Source organism: Lynx canadensis, chromosome B4 (genome assembly GCF_007474595.2).
Source record: "Lynx canadensis isolate LIC74 chromosome B4, mLynCan4.pri.v2, whole genome shotgun sequence".
Lineage (NCBI taxonomy): Eukaryota > Metazoa > Chordata > Mammalia > Carnivora > Felidae > Lynx > Lynx canadensis.
In genome coordinates, this window is record NC_044309.1 from 89,195,016 (window position 1) to 89,217,628 (window position 22,613).

General features: G+C 40.5%; 1 protein-coding gene and 1 long non-coding RNA gene across 7 annotated transcripts in view; one reads left to right on the top strand and one right to left on the bottom strand.

The window, feature by feature from the left end:
• The window catches only part of LOC115519254, a 121,471-nt gene that overhangs the window by 79,808 nt on the left and 19,050 nt on the right, over positions 1–22,613 (top strand). The window lies entirely within an intron of this gene.
• CB4H12orf56 (chromosome B4 C12orf56 homolog) overlaps positions 1–22,613 on the bottom strand; it is a 114,716-nt gene that overhangs the window by 76,426 nt on the left and 15,677 nt on the right. For both annotated transcript variants that reach the window (XM_030323116.1, XM_030323115.1), the window contains exons 2-3: positions 10,631–10,811; positions 1,912–1,984 (exon numbers count right to left, since the gene is read on the bottom strand). In XM_030323116.1, the coding sequence (XP_030178976.1) occupies positions 1,912–1,984; positions 10,631–10,811 (254 nt within the window). The remainder of the gene's footprint in view (positions 1–1,911; positions 1,985–10,630; positions 10,812–22,613) is intronic.

Sequence of the window (22,613 nt, forward strand, 5' to 3'; positions counted from 1 at the left end):
AAAATATAAATTAATTAATTAATTAATTTACATCCAGCCTTCTCTCCTGCCTTCCAGGCTAAAATTTTTTACTGCCAGATGAACTTCACCAGCTGAGGCCTACTAGGACCTCAAGCTTAACCTGTCTAAACCAGTACTTGGGCTTGAACCCTCCTGTCATCCTTATTTCTCTGAAAGACATCACCTTACAGTAACCCTGGCTTGAAACCACAGCAGCTTCTCTCTCTCTGTCTCTTATGTTCATTTGCTGGTCTTGTAGAGTTTGCCTCTGAAATGTGTCTTCCATCCATCCTTTTTTCTTTATTCCCTTTACCACTAGTCCAGTTCAGGTTCTCATTACTTCCCACCAACCTCTGATTTTTCCTTCTTCAAATGGATTACAGCACAACTGATGATTTGTCAATAGTTTCCTCATAATCTATGAAATGACACATAAAGTCTTCACTTGGACTTTTAAGACTCTCCAAAGCATGGGCCCAGTTTTACTTTTTAACCTTATACCTGGTATTCCTGTTCTGTTTTATTTTTTTAATTTTTTTTACTTTACTTTACTTTATTTTATTTTATTTTATTTTATTTTATTTTATTTTATTTTTTATGTAATCCCTACACCCAATGTGGGGCTTGAACTCACAAATCCGAGATCAAGAGGTGAATGCTCTACTGACAGAGCCAGCCAGGCTCCCCCCCCCATTCTATTTTTAATTTTTTTTTTTTAACGTTTATTTATTTTTGAGACAGAGAGAGACAGAGCATGAATGGGGGAGGGGCAGAGAGAGGGAGACACAGAATCTGAAACAGGCTCCAGGCTCTGAGCTGTCAGCACAGAGCCCGACGCGGGGCTCGAACCCATGGACTGCGAGATCACGACCTGAGCTGAAGTCGGACGCTTAACTGACTGAGCCACCCAGGCGCCCCCCCATTCTATTTTTAAATCACTGTGGACTGCTTACCTTTCCTAAAACATGTTCTACTTTTCCTGCCTCTACCTTCCTTTTTTTGTTGTCTTTTGTTTTTTATCCCTTCCAGCTGCAAGATCTCCCTCTCCGTGTGCACTGAAAATTCACCATCACTCTGGCATTTTGACTTCTCCCCACAACTGAATATTACCTTTCCCCTCTTTATTTTATTTTTTTTTTAATTTTTTTTTTCAACATTTATTTATTTTTGGGACAGAGAGAGACAGAGCATGAACGGGGGAGGGGCAGAGAGAGAGGGAGACACAGAATCGGAAACAGGCTCCAGGCTCTGAGCCTTCAGCCCAGAGCCTGACGCGGGGCTCAAACTCACAGACCGCGAGATCGTGACCTGGCTGAAGTCGGACGCTTAACCGACTGTGCCACCCAGGCGCCCCTCTTTATTTTTTTTTTTTAATGTTTATTTATTTTGAGAGGGGAGGAGGTGCAGAGAGAGAGAGACACAGGGTCTGAAGTGAGCTCTGTGCTAACAATAGAGAGCCCGATGTGGGGCTCGAACTCACTGAAGACACTTAATATGTGCACTCTGTGTTATCTATGTTTATGCAAATGTCACACATTCTAGTTGAAATCAGCTTCTCAAAGATAGGAACTATGCCTTACTCATCGTTCTATCCTTTACAGGGCCTAACATCATGCCCTACACAGAACAAGAGATTATGAATGTATTTGAATTTAATTTTAATAAATTATTTATTTATATTGTAAAATCTATATATTTCATTGACATAAGAAATGTTATACTTTACTATCTAAACTAACTGGATTTGAATTTAGAAGAACATTCTCTCCAAATATCTTCTTCATTATTATATATATGAAATAAAACTCAGTCCAAAGCCATTAGTAGAGAAAAAGCATTAAAATGAGCAAATTGAAATATAAAATAAGTTTTAGTCAGCAAATTAAAAACATGCTGTGAACAAAATCTCACCTGAGAGAGGATTCATTCAAACTTCGGGGCTCTTTGCCTCTCCAAAAGACAGGGCCATTAATCTCTTCTTCAACTAAAAAGAAAGAAAAAAAGAAAGAAAAAGAAAAAAATCATTTAATACTTCACATAATTTGATTTTATGAAGAAGATATAGTTACATGTACTGAATTGATGATTGCTCATAAATCCCCACAAAAACTTGCAAGTCCCATATTATAAGCTGGGCAGGGGTACCTGGGTGGCTCAGTCATTTGAGCATCTGACTTCGGCTCAGGTCATGACCTCTCGGTTTGTGAGATTGAGTCCCGCATCTGGCTTTGTGCTGACAGCTCAGAGCCTGGAGCCTGCTTCGGATTCTGTGTCCCCCTCTCTCTCTGCCCCTCACCTGCTCACACTCTGTCTCTCTCTCTCTCAAAAATAAACATACATTAAAAAATAAAACAAAACAAACAGGCCAAATGATAAGCTGGGCAGCCTGATGGAACAAAAGGAACTTTGGCTTTGACGTTAAAACATGTACTCAACTTCAGACCCTTGTAAAACATTACAATTTACAAGACTTTACCAGTTACTTTATCATTTTGGACCCAGTATCTTACTTTATAAAAATGAAGATGAAAGGCGCCTGGGTGGCTTAGTCGGTTGAGTGTCCAACTCTTGATTTCTGCTTGGGTTGTTACCCCAGAATTGTGGGATTGACCCCATGTTGGGCTTGGTGCTGAGCCTGGAGCCTGCTTAAGATTCTCCCTCTCTCTCCCTCTGTCCCTCTCCCCCACTGGCAGTCTCTATCTCTTTCTCAAAAATTAATTAATTAAGAAAGATAATTCTGTGATTGAAAATAAGATAATGTGTATAAAAGTGACTCGTGGTGCCTGGCAGAGTAGTTACACAATAAACATTAATTTAAAGTAAAAATCAGAGAACAGATCATAACTTGCATCAAGAAAATTATCATGTCCTCCCAATTATGTAAGTGTATTTTGTTTGCTTGCTTGGAGGAACAAATAATAACAGTATGTAATAAGTATTCGGAACAAGAACCCAATGGACCTTTCCACAGGCCATTTCAAGAGGTCAGTACTAGCCTTACTTTCTAGGCTCCAAGGGAACCTCGGTGTGGCCCCGACGAACCACCTCCCCATCCCTGCAGGGATGCGCATGCCATACAGAGAGCCAGGGAGGGAAAAGCGAGAAAGCCCTGCTCCCACAGAGAGTTCCTTTCGGGGGTTTTGCTGGCTGTCAGCTGCTTCCTGTCTCAGTTTGCTTTCTTCTCTGTCCTTTTCCCTCCCTTTTAATTTTTGTCAGTTTATTTTTCTTTTGAGGTAAAATTTACATAATATGAAACCAAAATCTTAAGTGTGCTTTCACTGAGTTTGACCGCATTCCTTTTGAACGCTTTGCACAATTCTCTGTTACTGTCATGGATCTGAGAGGAGCCAAGGCCCCTTCATGCCTGGGAGAAAGAACCCTGTCACCTCAGAGGGCCAAAGGTGATGCTGGATGGGGTCTTTAAAAAGATAGCTAGAGGGGCGCCTGCGTGGGTCAGTCGGTTGGGCGGCCGACTTCAGCTCAGGTCCGTGAGTTTGAGCCCCAGGTCGGGCTCTGTGCTGACAGCTCAGAGCCTGGAGCCTGTTTCAGATTCTGTGTCTCCCTCTCTCTGACCCTCCCCCGTTCATGCTCTGTCTCTCTCTGTCTCAAAAATAAATAAATGTTAAAAATTAAATAAATAGATAGATAGATAGATAGATAGATAGATAGATAGATAGCTAGCTAGCTGGAGGGTATAGTCCATTCTGGCTTGCTCTGGTCTAGACATAAGATGTCAACGCAGTCCCCTTGAGGTGCAGTATAGTTCATGAGATTTGGAGATCACGTGGGGAGTTGAGACAAAAGTCTGTTAAAAAGTGGGAAACTGAGGGGTGCCTGGCTGCCTCAGTCTATAGAGCATGTGACTTCTGATCTCAGGGTTGTGAGTTCAAGCCCACATTGGGTGTAAAGATTACATAAAAATAAAATCTTAAAAAAAATTTTTTTAAATGTTTTTATTTTAATTTTGAGAGAGAGCGGGGCGCCTGGGTGGCTCAGTTGGTTAAGCGTCCGACTTCAGCTCAGGTCGTGATCTCGCGGTCTGTGGGTTCGGGCCCCGCGTCGGGTTCTGTGCTGACAGCTCAGAGCCTGGAGCCTGTTTCAGATTCTGTGTCTCCCTCTCTTTGACCCTCCCCCGTTCATGCTCTGTCTCTCTCTGTCTCAAAAATAAAGGTTAAAAAATTTTTTTAATTTTGAGAGAGAGACAGAGCATGAGCAGGGGAGGGGCAGAGAGAGAGAGAGAGAGAGAGAGAGAGAGAGAGACAGAATCTGAAGGAGGCTCCAAGGTCTGAGCTGTCAGTACAAAGCCCAATGCAGGGCTCAAACCCATGAACGATGAGATCATGACCTGAGCCGAAGTCAGACACTTAACCGACTGAGCCACCCAGGCGCCCCAAAAAATATAATCTTTAAAAAAAAAGTAGGAAACTGCAGCTGCAGGGGGGGACTATGGGAAGGACCAAACTGTAGTGGTCATCTGTCATGTGGTCTTCTCAGATCCTTCTTTCTTTGAGGAAGTGTCCTCTTCCACAGTATGGATGCCCATCCCTTAAATAATTTTTTAAATTATTTAGTTGTGAGAGGGAGAGAGAGAGAGAGCACACAAGTGGGTGAGGGGCAGAGAGAGAGGGAGACAGAATCCGAAGCAGGCTCCAGGCTCTGAGCTGTCAGCACAGAGCCCAATGAGGGGCTCAAACTCATGAACCTTGAGATCATGACCTGAGCCGAAGTCGGACGTTCAACCCAGGCGCCTGGGTGCCCATCTTTTAAAAAAAGAGACTGCTCCTTCTGATGAAGTAAGTGATGATTCAGCTCTAGGGTCCCTCATTTGTATGAGTTCCTTCCAAAGTCTTAGGAGAAGCCCTGACCATGTGTGCCAATGGTCAAATGTCTTTATAAGATCTGCAAAGGGAAGACATGTTAACCACAGTCATTCAAGACCACAGGCTCTTCCCACTTCAGTTTTCCTTCTGTCTCACTTCTTCTCTTGGGAGTGTCCACAAACGCTCTATGTTTGTGATTTCTTCTGCCCATCTATCTTGGGAGTGCTGCAGTCATTCTATTTGGTGTTTTAACTCTTTTTCTTAAAGAAGGCTCTGCACATTGTATGAGCTTCAGTCCCCACAAAATCTGGATCCACCCCTCTCCAAGCCATCGCTGACTGGTCTAGGGGTTGGCTCTGATCCAAGTTAGGCTGATCAATGTCTCCCTCTGGACTTGTGACATTTGGATGTGAGAGGCTGAGCTAGGAGTCTTTGAAACTAGCTGCATCAGAAGAAAGTCTCTCACAGGCTGTTCAGGCTCAGGAACAGGCCTCTGGGTTTCTGGTCTTCCACTATTGGGTCCTTCTGTTCCCCTCTTGATTCCTTAGGAGACTCCAAAATCAATCAGTTTTTCCTACTTGTAAGTGAATAATTTTTACTAATTACATAGACTCCAAAATGAGTCAGTTTTTTCTACTTGCAAGTGAAAAACCTCTACGTAAGTCTAAGACCCCAGTCATCATAGACACTTCTAATAGTAGGCATTTCACATATGTGGGTACTAAATGTGATACAAATAATGCCTTTGGTCATTGCTGGAATTAGGTAGAACATATTAGCGCTTGTGGTGCAGAGGTCAAACAGGTTTGAGCCCCTTGCTTCAGGACCACACATTACAGACTGTGTGGGAGGTGTACCACAGGGGTCCTGGGGATATAGCAGTACCTCCTGCAGGGGACAAACAGCTAGGAGGAGAGCTGGAAAGAAACAGAGCACAGCACTGTCAGCATACTGGAAGGGGGCAAGAAATCACTGAGGCTTTTCTATTAGAAGTTCGTATTCCCTAAACAATGAACGTAAGTTGTCTCTTAAACATCATTTCATCCAAGTTCACTAACCAACCTTGAACTTTCTCTTTTTTGTGTGACGTCATCAAAAAGTTATGACCAAAAATGACTTTAGTGCCTATGTCCATGCCTCTTTATGTTAGCTTTAAATTTCATTTGTAACAATGGTGTGGAGAATCTCAGGATCAGCTGTGATCTCCACTGAGAAATGAAGTACAGCTATGGTCTCTGTGTCTGCATCGGATAGGAGTTCTGATCTCCTGGATGCCAGTGGCCAGAGTCTGGCAGATACAAGGCCATAATGACAAGAGAGCCTGAATACAGATAACAGACGAGACCTATCTTCTGTCTGTTCCAGTATGTTCTCTAATGTGCACACAGCAGTTTACAGTCTTCTTCAGTAGCCTAGGTATGAAGTTTTTCCACCATTTAGCACAGTGGATATCTGATGGCATGTTCAGTAGTGCTGGTCAGCTGAGGAACATTTTTTTAAGTTTATTTTTATTATTTGAGAGAGAGAGAGAGAGCGAGCACACAAGCAGGGGAGGGGCAGAGAGAAGGAGAGAAAGAATCCCAAGCAGACTCTGCACCATCAGTGCGGAGCCCAATGCAGGGCTTGAACTCACAAACTGTAAGATCATGACCTGAGCCGAGATCAAGTCAGACGATTAACCGACTGAGCCACCCAGCCGCCCCTGAGGAATATTTTTTAGAAAGGATGCTACAAAAAAAAAAACAAAAAACAAAACCCACACATAAAAAAAAACCACAACAGTGCTTTCTTACCTGCAAGATGTCCAGTTATATTTATCAAAACCCTATTCCTATGAGGAAGACTGCCAAGCCTACGTAAAAACTATCCACTAAGCCTGAGAGACTCATCAATGCCTTGTCGCTTTAGTTTTTCCCATCTTGGTTTTAGAAAATATATAGGTTTTCGGTATAAAACAAAATCTCATATATTTATATAAAACCTAGGTTCAGTTTATGTTTCATCAAATTATTATGTTTCATTCTGGTTTGAGGATTAGTCTACTTCATGCTATGCCAGTGTTTCAAAATATACCCTAAAGCCATTAAGGTCTTTTCTATGCTTTTAGAACCGCAGTGACCATTTCTATAGCTACTAGCCATCTGTGGCTATTAAAATTAAAATTAAATTGAAATTCAGTTAGCACTACTCACATCTCAAGTGCTCAGTGGCTCAGGTGGCTCTTGGCTACTGTATTAGACATAATTCTACATACAGAACATCTCCATCATTGCAGAAAGTTCTACTGGATAGTGCTGTTCAAGAATGTACCTGAAACTAAAGGGCTAATAACCCAATTCATTCTAGAGCTTTAGCAGCTAGTGAGTGCCCCACTGTTGCTCTACTCCCATCAGCATTGTTCATTTAGAGTTAAACAACCATCCTCTTCGAGCTACGCGTAAAAAGTACAATTTAAAGTGCTACCTATGACCCATGTAAGGACGCATAGAGAAAAGCCTCTTTTTCTCTATTTCTCCAGAAAAGTAGGGCTTAATTAGGAATCCTGTTGCAAATGCAATGAATAAACTAAGTATCTTTACTACAAATGATTTGCACTTTTGAGTTTCCTTTGTTAAGATAATCCAGTTGCTTTGATTGCAAGCTCCTTTGCCACATGACACAAATATTCCCTAGGCTTTCGCCCTAGAGGTTTGGAGTAAGTTCTAATAATTATCTTTATTCAGATGCTCAGTAGTTAATGTGTGCTACTTCTCTAGCCATGATATCATCATGATTAACACTAATGGCTACAGTAATGACTGTTTTCAAGTAGATGGTCAGACAGGTTTGAGCCTCTCTCTTGCTTCAGGACCACATATTACAGACTGTCTGGGAGGTGAATCATGACGGTCCTGGGTATGTAGTCATACCCAACCCAGGGAACAAGCAGCTTGGCAGAGAACAGGAATCAGAGCACATTGCTGTTGGCATGCTGGAAGGGGGGACGTTTTTTATTCTCTAAGGTGTGCTGTGTATGACTCCTTGTGACAGTGGCAGTTTTGTGTTTTCAAAACTCATTGTATAAAGTGTTAGATGGAACCTTTAGAGAATAAAGTAAGGAAGGGGGAGTGGGGGAAAGTTATAAGTTTATGAACCAGCCATGCACATGAACACAAGCTAAGTTTTTAAAAAAAGTTTTCCCTGCTTTTAACATCATTTGTGAAGTTTCTAAGAACTTAAATTTTATAAAACTTTTACCTGTCATCAGCTTATTTAATGTGCGTTTTTATCTTCTTATACATGTTGGGGGAAAAAAATCCAAGAATAATTATGCTCGTGGACAAGGATAAATATGCATTTAAGGCAGCCAACGCCAGTTAGGTTCCCTAATTAGTGTGACAAGAGACCTGGTGAGCAACCAGGGATTTAATAAGAATAATTACAACTCCTACAAATAGTTGCCATGCCATAGAGTGTCAGTGTGGAAAGGTGCTTATCCATGAGAGTGTACAAACACTGGACAGTTTTCTCACACTTTGTAGTTATTCAATACTCTAAGAATTCTGAGTCTGACTTGGAGTGAAGTCTAGTGAAGAATGAATTGGCTGGTGTGGGCTGGTCTGGCTACTCTGGCTAGAGGCCAGAAGTGGAAGGACTTATCCAGGAGCCCTGTCAGACTTCCTTCTGCCCCTCTTCTCCGCTAAGGATGCCATCTTAACAGCTGACTGCTTTCCTGCTGTGTGCCCTGCCTTGCCCACATCATTTCATGTAATACAACAACCCTGTGAAGCTAGTGATAGAGACCAGGAAACTGGAGCTTACGAAGGTTGTAACTTGTAGACGGTCACACAGCTGGGAAAGGTGGGAGCCAGGATTCAAATGTGGGTTTGGCCGGTCCAAAGCCCATCCTCCTCTTCTCTGCCAATTATGGGGATTGATAGCTTAAAGGGCTCCTTTAGGTACATACACATTTCATATACATATATAAATAAGACCATGAAATAAGCAGTGTAATGCTGAACTATATGTTCTGTTTTCATCTATTCATCCTTAGGTTTTTAAAACATATTCATCAGAAACATTAACATAAAGCCCAAAATGTGAAGCATAAAAGCAAGTAAGCTCTAGTTGAGCTGGATGAGCGCCAGGAGCCCTGACTCCTCATCCTCCCCTTCTCTCTCCATCCCACTGTGGATTTTCTAGATCTCCTTGGGCACAGTGGGAAAATCATCTGCATCAGATGCTGAGCTCCCTGAAAACAAAATTAAAGATGGCCTTTCATCTTTCTGTCTAGGTGTGAAGCATACATAGTTCTTGGGTGAAAAGGTTCCCAACAAATACTTCTGAATGAAGATTGAATGCTGTTAATAACCATAATAAACCATATTTTTCAAGGTAGGACCCTGTGGCTTCCCTTGCTTGTGGGAGCCAAGATTCAAAGAGATGACCATCAGGAGTTTTCCTAAAGCCAGGTTCACAATATTTCTGGTTATTTTCTACATATCTTCATGTATGGCAAGCTTTGCCCAGGCACTATGCTGCCAAGAATGGATGGGTCAGCTCACTAATCATCATGGAATTGCAAAGCAAAACCACAGTGAGGGGCACCTGGGTGGCTCAGCTGGTTCAGCATCCGACCCCTGCTCAGCTCATGAGCCCTCACTGGGCTTTGCGCTGACAGCACAGAGCCTGCTTCAGATTCTCTGTCTCCCCCTCTCTCTGCCCCTCCCTGACCATCTCTCTCTCTGTCTCTCTTTCTCAAAGACAAATTTAAACAAAACAAAACAAAAAAACCCCCACAAGATACCACCTCACAACTGTTAGGATAGTTAACCTCAAAAAGTCAAAAGATAACAAGTATTGATGAGGATGTAGAGAGAAGGGAACATTTGTGCACTGTTGGTGAGAATGTAAATTTGTGCGGCCACTGTGGAAAACAGTACGGAGGTTCTTCAAAAACCTAAAATAGGACTACCATATGATCCAGCATTCCCACTGTTGGGTTTATATCCAAAGCAAATAAAGTCATTATCTCAGATACTTGTACTCTCATATTCATAGCAGCATTATTTACAGCAACCGAGACATGGAAGTAACCTAAGTGTCCAGGAATACATGAATGGATAAATAAAATTGGGAGGGGGGGTGGAGCAGACATCCTTACACACACATTTAGACTTTAAAAAAAGAAAAAAAAATCCTGGGGTGCCTGGCTGGCTCAGTCAGTAGAGCATCTGATTCTTGATATTGGGGTCATGAGTTTGAGCCACATGTTGGGTGTAGAGAGTACTTAAGAAATAAGTAAATTAAATAAAATATAAAAACCAGGAAATCCTGCCATTTGAGACAACATGGGTGAACCTGGAGGACATCGTGCTAAGTGAAATAAACCAGCACAAAAAGACAAACTCATAGTAACAGGTAGTAAGACAGTAGTTACCAGGGGCTGGGACTTAGGGAAAAAAGGTAGATGTTAGTCAAAAGATAGATGTTCATTATAAAATAAATAAGTTCTGGAGACCAAAATGCACAACATGGTGAACAAAGTTAACAATAATATGGTGTATACTTGAAATTTGCAAAGGAAATAGATCTCAAATGTGTTCTCACCACACACGTACAAAATGACAACTATGTGAGATGATTAGCCTGATTGTGGTAATTATTTCAAATGTACTCATATATCAAAACATCACATTAGACACCTTATATATAATTGTAATTTGTCAATCATACCTCAGTAAAGCTGGGGAGGAAAAAATGAACATTCTTTTTTGTCTCATAATGAAATACATCTTTTCTTGTGTCACTTTAAGAAATATATTACATACCTTTTTTGTTGTTAGAAGCGGCAATTAAATGGAAATGAGATGGATGAAATGGAAATGAGAATTTCTTGACACCTTTTGATTTTTCACACTCTTTTTTCAAAACAGTTGAAGAATAGATGATACGAATATGTTGGTTGGTTTCTCTGTCTGGTGGACTCAGAAATTGTGGGTAATCATCAATCTGGAAAAAAAAAAATTGAACTGACTGAGGACAAATACAACTTTATCCTGTGATAATAAATCCCCTATGGGGCGCCTGGGTGGCACAGTCGGTTAAGCGTCCGACTTCAGCCAGGTCACGATCTCGCGGTCCATGAGTTCGAGCCCCGAGTCGGGCTCTGGGCTGATGGCTCGGAGCCTGGAGCCTGTTTCTGATTCTGTGTCTCCCTCTCTCTCTGCCCCTCCCCCGTTCATGCTCTGTCTCTTTCTGTCCCCCCCAAAAAAATAAATATTGAAAAAAAATTTTTTTTTTTTTTTAAAAATAAATCCCCTAAAGCTTAGGGCAAATTTAAACTCCATTCTTTCTTTCTTTTTTTTTTTTTTTTTTCCTCCTGGAATATCTTTTCTCTTGGTCAGGTTTCTCAATTCTTCCCCTATTTGTTTTAGTCTTTACTAAAAATGTGCTCAGCAGCAGAACTGAAGTAACTATTTACACTATAGGATTGCGAAATAAATAGAAACTGTGTTTTTGTGTGTTAAAATATATCCCTCCCCATTTTCATTTTGAAAATAGATTTTTTAAAAGATCTTAAAAATGTAAAATTAATGGGTTTAACCTAGGATTTTTCTATGTAGTACCCAATGTCCATTTGTGGGGAACAGTGTACAAAGATTCTGGGAATACAAACATCTAAGTGTGAATTATTGGAAGTTTCCTGCTCCTAAATAGCTTTCTCTTCTCTCCAAAGTACTCCATTTTCTATTCTTTTTTAAGATATTCTATTCTTGGTTAAAAAGAGAAAAGTTCTCAATAAATACTTAGGATTTTTAGATCATCTCTACTTCCCTTTTTATGACAGGTAGGCAGCAATAGCATCTGACTGAGAAGCTAAGCGTAGAGCCAGAGAATCACCAGAGGCATATTTAAAACCTTTAATCCAAGCATCAGGGGGAATACCTCTATAGACTTTTTTTTTTTTTTTTAATGTTTATTTATTTTTCAGAGAGAGAGACAGAGACAGAGCATGAGTAGGGAAGGGGCAGAGAGACAGAGACACAGAATCCAAAGCAGGATCCAGGCTCTGAGCTGTAAGCACAGAGCCTGATGAGAGGCCCAAACTTGTGAACTGCAAGATCATGACCTGAGCTGAAGTCTGACACTTAATGGACTGAGCCACTGAGGCGCCCCTCCTCTATAGACGTTTCACAAGCACTTACAATTTGTATAAAAATGTTTCCTGTGATCATTCAATTTCATCATTCTCTTTTCACAAATATAGGAAGGAAATATCAAATAATGGCAATAATTTAAAAATCTAATTCAGAGGAATTAAAGATAGGAAGATAAATTAATGAAAAGCTATCAAGATCTACTCGAATTTAACTTTTGAAATTATTTTCAAGTATATAGAGTAATTCAAACCAAGGTAACGAAGCATAGTCCAATAGAGGTGTTCAAAGGATGTGCTTTCATTAATAATAAAAGTTTATATAATTAGTGGGGTGCCTGGCTGGCTCAATAGGTTAAGCGTACTACTCTTGATTTTTGGCTCAGGTCATGGTGAGCTCAAGCCCCTTGTCAGGCTCTGCACTGACAATGTAGAACCTGCTTGGGATTCTCTCTCCCTCTCTCTCTGCCCCTACTTCCCTCCCACTCTCTCTCTCTCTCAAAAAATTTTTTAAGTTTATAATTAGTAAAGGATCCTCTTCTGAGCAATATTTTTCAGAAACACCTTAAGCTATTTGAGACCTTCAAAGATATGCTTATAATGTTAGAATCCTGGGGCGCCTGAGTGGCTCAATCAGTTAAGCATTCGCCTCTGGCTCAGGTTATGATCTCACAATTCATGGGTTCGAGCCCTGCACTGGGCTCTGTGCTGAAAGCTCAGAGCCTAGAACCTGCTTCAGATTCTGTGTCCCCGTCTCTCTCTGCCTCTCCCCCACTTGTGCTCTGTCTCTGTCTCTTTTTTTTTTTTTTTAACGTTTATTTATTTTTGAGACAGAGAGAGACAGAGCATGAACGGGGGAGGGTCAGAGAGAGAGGGAGACACAGAATCTGAAACAGGCTCCAGGCTCTGAGCAGTCAGCACAGAGCCCGACGCGGGGCTCGAACCCACATACCGCGAGATCGTGACCTGAGCTGAAGTCAGATGCTTAACCGACTGAGCCACCCAGGCGCCCCTCTGTCTCTCAAAAATAAATAAAAATTAAAAATTTTTTTTTAAATTAGAATCCTATTAAACATATGGCTAAGATTTTGTTTTGTGTAACTCTGTATTATATTTGTCTCTTGCCTTTGCCAGGAAAAATTATGAGAGGCTTTGAAATGGGCAAAAAAGATGATCTAGCTGTTCTCCATCATTTATTGTCTTTGAGCTGTTTTAAAACACTGTAAATTGTAGGAGTGCCTGGCTGGCTCAGTCAGTAGAGCATGTGACTCTTAATCTTCGGGTTGTAAGTTCGAGCCCCATGTTGGGTCTAGAGGTTACTTTGAAAAAAAAAAACAACAACAACACGCTAAGTGGTAGAAAACTGGTAATAGTGCAAATTATTCCAGTTCATACTGATACAAGTTGATTGTGTCCAGTAAAATGCAACTGATTACCACCCTTTGATAAAGAGAACAGTTGTTATGTATCTCAACCAGTGAAATTGTGTTTCTATGTTTACATATAGTTTCTTGTGAAATTATATGCTCTTTATCTAGGTGTCTGCAATTCAGAAAAGCCTTTACCTCTGATTACATTGGTGGGTTACATTTTCCTCTTTCCAGAGGGTATTAATAAATTAATTAAACAGACTTCTGTTTTGATGACCTATAGAGATAAGCACTTATATAAGAATGAAAGTTCTATAATTCCCCCCAAAATAAGAAAATTTAACATCTAATACTTTATTATTTTTTTATTTTTTTAAGATTTTTTTTTTAATGTTTATTTACTTTGAGAGAGGGAGCACACACATGCAAGCACAAGTGGGGGAGGGGCAGAGAGAGAGAGAGAGAGAGAGAGAGAGAATCCCAAGCAGGCTCTGTGCTTTCCGTGCAGAGCTCAATTCCGGGCTCGATCTCACAGACAGGGAGATCATGTCCTGAGCCCAAATCAAGAATCGGATGCTTAACCAACCGACTGAGCCACCCAGGAGCCCCCTTTTTTTCAATTTATATTTTTTAAGATTTTAAGTAAACGTGGGGCTGGAACTCACAACACTGAGATCAAGAGCTGCACACTCTGAGGCGCCTGGGCGGCTCAGTCGGTTAAGTGTCCGACTTTTGGTTTTGGCTGAGGTCATGATCTCACAGTTCATGAGCTTGAGCCCCGTGTCAGGCTCTGTGCTGACAGTATGGAGCCTGCTTGGGATTCTTTCTGTCTCCCTCTGTCTCAAAATAAATAAATAAACATAAAAAAAAAGAAGAAGGACACTCATTTAACCAGGTATGGCAATCCATTTTAAGGGCCAAACGCTTGGCTGTACTTATGGAACCAGTCCTTACACGCCCTCCCAGGAAAACTAGCCCAGAGACCTGGCTTACAGGTATTAAGAAGACTACTTCCTAGCAGGACAGGCAATCAAGAAATTTTCAGGACCTCAAAATTCACTCAAATTTATAGGTACTACAAGAGAAATCTGGTGGAGCTTCTTGGGCCTGATTCCCTAGCCTAGGAAAAGCAAGTAATAAAGGCTTTTAAAAGTCGAACCTGACATTCATAAAAACTTCTAGACAAAAGTTTTTGCAAAGTATTTTTAAGGAGGCCTATCTGGTAAATTAACACTCTTGCTGTACCTATGTAAATAGGTCAACCTGAAGAGTCTTATTTTGTGAGTGAGTGATCTTTTCTTTGAGATTATTATGATGGGTGATGTGGGACAGATTGTCAGGGAAAACTGTGAAAGACTTTCAAATGGGGAAGGGGGATCAGTAGGTATTCAGTTTAGCTCACCTATGCAGGCTATCTATGCCTTTCATTGTCTTTGAGGTTATGGTACAATGCTGTAATTCATAGAAAACTTTTCTGTGTGTTTTTTTAAAACAAATAGAAACTTAAAATTTCTAACTGATACAGCTGTCAACTTTTGTCCTATTTTTTCCCTTTATGCTTAGAAATGTCTTCTGTACCCTGAAATCAAATACTCACCTATGTTTTATACTTTCCTTTATGGTTTTCTCTCTTACAGTTAGCTTTCCAGTCCTTCTGGAGTCTATAGAGAAGAGTGTTCCTTAAGACATACGTTGGTCTAACTGGCTGTGATTCCAAGTGTATTTAATATTAATCTGATAATAATTAGGCTTCAAGTAGAGACTGAGTATAAATAAATATGTAATTATGTCTGCCTCAAATTGCTTATTAGAAGTTTGGGGAGGAGAAAAAGTACCTATAATAATTTGAATAATAATTCCACAGTTTATGGAACATGGCAAATATATAGTACTATATATATGAGGTAGTTATTATAAACCCCATTTTGCAGTGAGAAAACGAACATTCAGAGGATGTTAAGTTTACAAAACTGGTAAAAGGTGGAACTAGAATTATGAGATAAGGGAGTTGGTTTCCAAGGCCAATGTTATAAAAACGACTAAAGTTTAAGACCACAGCCCTAACTAGTGGTCAGAGGTAGGGATTTTGTCAGGGAAAAATAAAAGTGTTTCTATTCTAAAAGCAGGACTGGAGGGGCTTCTGGCTGGCTCAGTCTGTGGAGCCAATGAATCTTGATCTCAGGGTCATCTCCACGTTGGGCATGAAGCGTACTTAAAATTTTAAAAAATGTTTAAAAAAATTAAAATTAGGGGCACCTAGGTGGCTTGGTCAGTTAAACGTCCAACTCTTGATAATGGCTCAGGTCATGATCTCTCAGTCATGAGATCCAGCCCCAAGTCGGGGCCCTGGGCTGACAATGTGGAGTCTGCATGGGCTCTCTCTCCCTCTGTCCCTCCTCCGCCCACAAATGCTCGCTTACTCTCTCTCTCTTTCTCTCTCTTTCTCAAAATAAATAAATAAAATTTTTTAAATATTTTTAGAAAATTAAAAAAAAAAAAAAAACAGGGCTGGAATCCAAACAGTAATCAAACAGCTGGATTCATTATTGTGTAGGAGTTTCAGTCAAATTTTGCTAATTCTTTCACTTGAGACTGAAGTAGGGCCAGATCTCTTTTTTATTTAGTTGCTATAGTCACCAAGTTTGGTTAGCTTTGTCATTCAAGAACATAATACCTGGGGCGCCTGGGTGGCCCAGTCCATTGAGCATCTGACTTAGCTCAGGTCATGATCTCATGGTTCCTTAGTTTGAGCACCCCATCAGGGTCTGTGCTGACAGCTCAGAGCCTGGAACCTGCTTTAAATTGAGCCTCCCTCTCTCTCTGTCCCTCCCCCACTCATGCTCTGTCTCTCTCTCAAAACGAAATAAACATTTGAAAAAAAAATTTTTTTAACATTTTTTTGGAAGCACCTGGGTGGCTCAGTCGGTTGAGCATCCGACCTTTGGCTCAGGTCCTGATCTCACGGTTTGTGAGTTTGAGCCCTGAGTCGGGCTCTGTGCTGGCAGCTCAGAGCCTGGAGCCTGCTTTGGACACTCTCTCTCTCTCTCTCTTTCTCTCTCTCTCTCCCTCCCTCCCTCCCTCTCTCCCCCCCCTCTGCCCCTCTCCCACTAGTGCTCTGTCTCTCAAAAATAAATAAATGTTAAAAAATTTTTAATTTTTTTTAACATTTATTTTTGAGAGAGAGACAGAGTATGAATAGTGGAGGAGTGGAGAGAGAGGGCGACACAGAATCTGAAGCAGCTCTAGGCTCTGAGCTGTCAGCACAGAGCCCAATGCTGGGCTCAAACTCACAAACTTCGAGACCATGACCTGAGCCGAAGGCGGATGCTTAACTGACTGAGCCACCCATGCGCCCCAAGAGGTTCCTGTTCTTTATCTGCTCATAGTACTACTCTAATGCTTCCAAATCCCAACAGTGTGTTTACCCATTCTTCTGCTGATGGACATTTAGGTTGTTTCTTGTTTTTGTTTTTGTTTTTTTAATTTTTTAAGGTTTATCTATTTGAGACAGAGAGAGACAGAGCATGAGTGGGGGAGAGAGAGAGAGGGAGACACAGAATCAGAAGCAGGCTCCAGGCTCTGAGCTATCAGCACAGAGCCCGATGCTGGGCTCAAACTCACAAACTGTGAGATCATGACCTGAGCAGAAATCAAGAGTCAGACGCTTAACCAACTGAGCCACCTACATACCCCTAAAAAAAGTATTTAAAAAAAGAACATAATACCTTCCTTAAATACCCTGTGGTGGCATTTATTTGTGTAAATATTTTCTGTATTCATTGGCATGGAAAGACATCCATGACATGCTGTAAAGTAAAAATAAGATTACAGACTGATATGTGGAATGTGGTTCCATATGTGTTAGTGCACAGAACACGGTTTGGAATGTTACGTGGTTAACTGTGGTTATCTCTGGGTGGTGAGATTTGTTCAAAGATAAACTGAAGCAATGTTAAAAATTTTAAGAGTCTATTTGGGCAAAAACCGATTCAAATCAGGCAGCATCCAATCTAGCAGATAGAAAGGTACTCCAGGGGGCTGTACAAAATGAAAAGACTTTTAAGCAGAAGGGAGTGGGAACAAGGAAGTTATACTTGGCAAAAATGTTAGTTATTGCAAAGTTACTTTCCTTTAGGAGATAGTAAGGGTCTACCAGGCAGATTACCCAACTAGTGCTCATCAGGAGGTTCCTGATTCACTGGTTTAAGATTCCATTTCTGGGAGAGATGAAAATGGAATTAGGTTAAGTCTCCATTTGGGGCCTGTCTTTTAACATTATAAGTACAATGAGTACATAATTTAGTTTTACCTATTTTAATTCTAAGAATCATCTACATGTTATGACAAAGACAGTTGTTTCACTGATTTATAAAATATTTCAGCTGGTAGCCCTAGCATCTCATAGTCCTAAAGCACAAATGTGTCACTCTGTCACCAAAGAACTAAAGAGGGGTGGGCAGTGAGGACAACATCTAGCATGATGCATGAAGGCAGTCTACGGCAACATGACTTTTAAAAAGGCATTTCTGTGCACACTGTGAGGCCTCCCACTATAAGGGAGGTGGTAAATGATTATAGTGATGACTGCCACACAGCCAAGGGGACACATCATATTCTATAAAAGGGTGATGACATCAGATAAACGGACAGTAACGGTGAACAGTGGTAGTGCCATAATGATCTATCACTTTTCACTTGCTCCATTCTCTTATTGGTTCATCTAACAGTCACAATCTCAGTTGCAAATAAAGAGATTATAGTATAAAGTGTATATATGCATATATATATGTATATATACTATAAAGAGATTATACTATGACTACAATACTGTAGATAGAACAAACTCTTACAGAAACATTTAATTCAACTTGGACTTGAATTACAAGGACAACGTTAGAGTAAGGAAGGTCGTTTCTCACTCTCACTCTGTTTTTTGCATTTAAATTAAAAAAAAAAATCAGTCTTTTGTAAAGGCCACAGTATGTTTGTGAAGCATGAGAGGACCACCCAGGAGCTAAGCAAGGCTAATTTACACATCCATGGGAGATAAAAAGTTTTCTGACTAGGAGGCTTCTCCACTGTCAGGCAAGGAGACTTGGTCCAAAGAATATGCCTTCAGTGCCTGAAGGAAGAAAATAAAGCTCTTCAGTGGGACACAGTTGAACTCAATCCTATGTTAGCAATTTATTTTAGACCTAGTGTTATCTGAAAAGCAAATTTTTGCATTTACACCAGAGACGTCATTAGGAAATTCAAAGCCAGAGTTTCTAGTTTGCCCCAAAGCAAGAAAAGATATAGGTAGGTAGGTAGATAGGTAGTTAGATGATAGATGTCATCTACAGAACTACTTTGTTTAAAATTTTCTAACTTTAGGGGTGCCTGGCTGCTCAGTCAGTAGAACATGTGACTCTTGATCTTCAGGTCCATGAGTTTGAGCCCCATGTTGAGGTACAGTTTACTTTTATGAAAAAATTAAAATTTTCTAACTTTATGTCTTAGAAGTAAGCTTTAGTAGCTTATTTTAAGTAAGCTTAAATACTTTAAATAGTTTAAAATAAGCTAAGTAGTAATAATTTAAATCTTATTTGTAAACAAATATTTAGCTTTACGTGGGAAATAAGTTAACATTATTCATTATATCATATAGCATTGAATTTATGTTTTTAGGACTATTTATCAAAGTTGAAAGAAGTGCTTTTACCCAGATACCTTTTAATACAGATAATAATATCTGAATATTGGGGCTCCTGGGTGGCTCAGTTGGGTGAGCGTCCGACTTTGGCTCAGGTCATGATCTTGCAGCTTGTGAGTTCAAGCCCTACGTCGGGCTCTGCACTGACAACTCAGAGCCTGGAGCCTACTTCAGATTCTGTCTCCCCCTTTCTCTGCCCCTTCCATGCTCATGCTCTGTCTCTCTCTGTTTCTCAATAATAAATAAATGTTAAAAAATTTTTTTTTAAGTTTAAAAAAAATATCTGAATATCTCCATGAAAATAATTTTAGAACTGCAAATCAGGAAACAGGAAATTTTTTCTCTTTTTTTCTTTTTTTGTTTTTTTTTAGTTTATTTTTTTAACTTACATCCAAGTTAGCATATAGTACAACAATGATTTCAGTAGATTCCTTAATGCCCCTTACCCATTTAGCCCATTCCCCCTCCAGTAACCCTCTGTTTGTTCTCCATATTTAAGAGTCTCTTATGTTTTGTCCCCCTCCCTGTTTTTATATTATTTTTGCTTCCCTTCCCTTATGTTCATCTGTTTTGTCTCTTAAAGTCCTCATATGAGTGAAGTCATATGATATTTGTCTTTCTCTGACTAATTTCACTTAGCATAATACCCTCTAGTTCCATCCACATAGTTGCAAATGGCAAGATTTCATTCTTTTTGATTGCCGAGTAATACTCCAGTGTGTGTGTGTGTGTGTGTGTGTGTGTGTGTACACACACGACATCTTAACCTATCCATCCATTGATGGATGTTTGGGCTCTTTCAATACTTTGGCTATTGTTGATAGTGCTGCTATAAACATTGGGGTGCATGTGCCCCTTGTGAAACAGCATACCTGTATCCCTTGGATAAATACCTAGTAATGCAATTGCTGGGTCTCTCTTTTTTATGTTTTTTATTTGTTTTTGAGAGAGAGAGAGAGAGAGAGAGAGACCATGAATGGGGATGGGCAGAGAGAGAGGGAGACACAGAATCCAAAGCAGGCTCCAGGCTCTGAGCTGTCAGCAGAGAGCCTGACGCAGGGCTCAAACCCACGAACTGTGAGATCATGACCTGAGTTGAAGTCAGATGCTGAACTGACTGAACCACCCAGGTGCCCCAGAATAGACTTTTTTCTATGATTCGCTGACATACAAAGTCTCATATACAACTAAATCAAACTATTTACATTTATTTGATAAATCACCTCTTTTAAATACAATTGCATGAAATTACTGTTGACCCAGTGCTATACTTATACTTCTCCACTAATATAAACTGTACCTTTAGCTTATCTTTTCTCATTAGAAACTGAGGTTGGCAAGTTGGAGTTATTTGTAGATGGCCTCCTAAATTCTTCCAGTCAATATTATAAAAACTCTAAGACCATTCGTAAGTTGTAGCACTTTCTTTTTTATCTTTAAAAAAAAAATTTTTTTTTAGTTTATTTATTTTCAGAAAGAGAGTGAGCACATGCAGGGGAGGGGCAGAGAGAAGAGACAGAATCCCAAGCCAGCTCCACACCATTAGCACAGAGCCCGATGTAGGGCTGAAACTCATGAACCGCAAGATCACGACCTGAGCTGAGATCAAGAGCTGGACGCTTAGCCAACTGAGCCACCCAGGCACCCCTTTTTCCTTTTTTTGTGTGTTTATTAATTTATTTTGAGAGAGAGAATGAGAGAGAGAGAGCATGCAGGGAGAGGGGCAGACAGAGGGGGAGAGAGGAAACCCAAGTAGGCTCTGCACTGTCAGCACAGAGCCTGATGCGGGGCTCGATCCCATGAACTGAGAGATCACGATCTGAGCCAAAATCAAGAGTCAGATGCATAACAGACTGCGCCACCAGGCACCCCTCTAGCACTTTCTAATGCCTGGCCTGACTTTTTGTGCCCCTGAGAAAGTTTCCTACTGTATAACCACCATCACTATTACTTGGAGCCATGTGGTACTCCAACTGTAAGATTTGGGCCTTGAGAAACATCTTTTAAAAATATCTTAGGAGATAATCAACGAGCCTTGGAATATTCTGACAGCCTGATACAAGTGTGTATTGGGTCATCCTGTATCAGTTTGAGCAGATAAATTTATTCTGACAGTGTAATCTGTAGTAAACACCTAGTTTTTCTGGGGGTGAGGGTAAGTAGGTGGAAGGGGGGCTGGAGTCTGAGTAGCTGAGGTCACTCATGTAGGCTCTGCATGCGCATGTGTCCATCTGCAATACAAATTCTGTACACCAAGGCTCAGTTGAACTTGGTAGTACGGTGCACATATTGCTGGGAAGATTAAGTACATCCGTGGTACTCTGATGGGAGAGGACACCTGGAAGCATGCACTAGGTTCTCCTGGATTTTATCTCATGCACCATTTTTCCCTTTGTTGAATTTAATCTGAATCTTCTCCTTATCATCAACCATTTGAATCTTGTGAGTCCTGCTGAATCATCAAGCATGAAGGGCAGTCTTGGAGACCTCCTACACGGTAGGACGATCTTACCCAGCCATAAGGCCATTGGCTGAGACTACTGGTTCTGCCTCCTTTGGGCACTACCAGTTTTGCCCTTTCCCCAAGCTAAGAGTCAGAGAGGGCCAGCCCACCTTCATTCTTCCCCTTCAAAGGATTCATAAGGATTCTGATCCTTGTGGCCAGATCCTCTCCAGAGTAAAGATGGGGGAAGAGGAAGAATTCAGTGTTCAAACAGTGTCACATAGAATACAGTAAAGCTAACATTTATTGAGCACTTATTATGTGTTCTTTTAAGTGCTTTATACTTAGGATTTCACTGAATCCTCAGAGACCTGCTCAGGGTTGCACTGTTAGTATGTGGCAGACCAGATTCAAAGTGAAACCTGTGCTCTTGACTTATACAAAATGACACACAAAGAATGAAACATGTATATGCCAAGAAACTAACTGCACTGTGGGTCAGAAAATAAGATTGTTTCTTTCTATTAGGAGGCAAAACAGTGTCACCATGACGTGGATTTTTGTATTCTCACTGTGAGACACTAAGAAGAAAGACTTTATTTACAAGCATGATTCCTGTCATAACAAATGTCACACAACCCTCAAAAATTCCAAATTTCTTAATTACTGAATTGACCCATTTTGCTCAAGTGGCTCTCATTTCTTACACATTCTGATGAATTGTCCACCTGCAGAGTTCCTATCAAAAGCCTGGCATCAAAGAGGGATTAAAACATGAAAGAGAATCTCAGGTTCAGAAAGCCTGAGAAAAAATGAACTTATCATAAAATAATGTACAAAGATCAGGATTAAAATCACTTAAAAGCAAACTTCTGAGCGGAAGATACTAAAGTATCTGAAAGGAGGGGCACCTGTCTGGCTCAGTTAGGAGCATGCGACTCTTGATCTCGGGGTCATGTGTTCAAGCCCCATGTTGGGTGTGGGGATAATTTAAATAAATATTTTTTTAAAAAAGTACAGACTGAGGTCAAAAAATAAATAAATAGAAAATAAAGTGTCCCCCCAAAGCCATTAGGCAGACAGCAAACTAATTAGTATATACTATTCTAATTAAATTCTTATAGATCAATTCGTTATTTTGTGCCCTAAT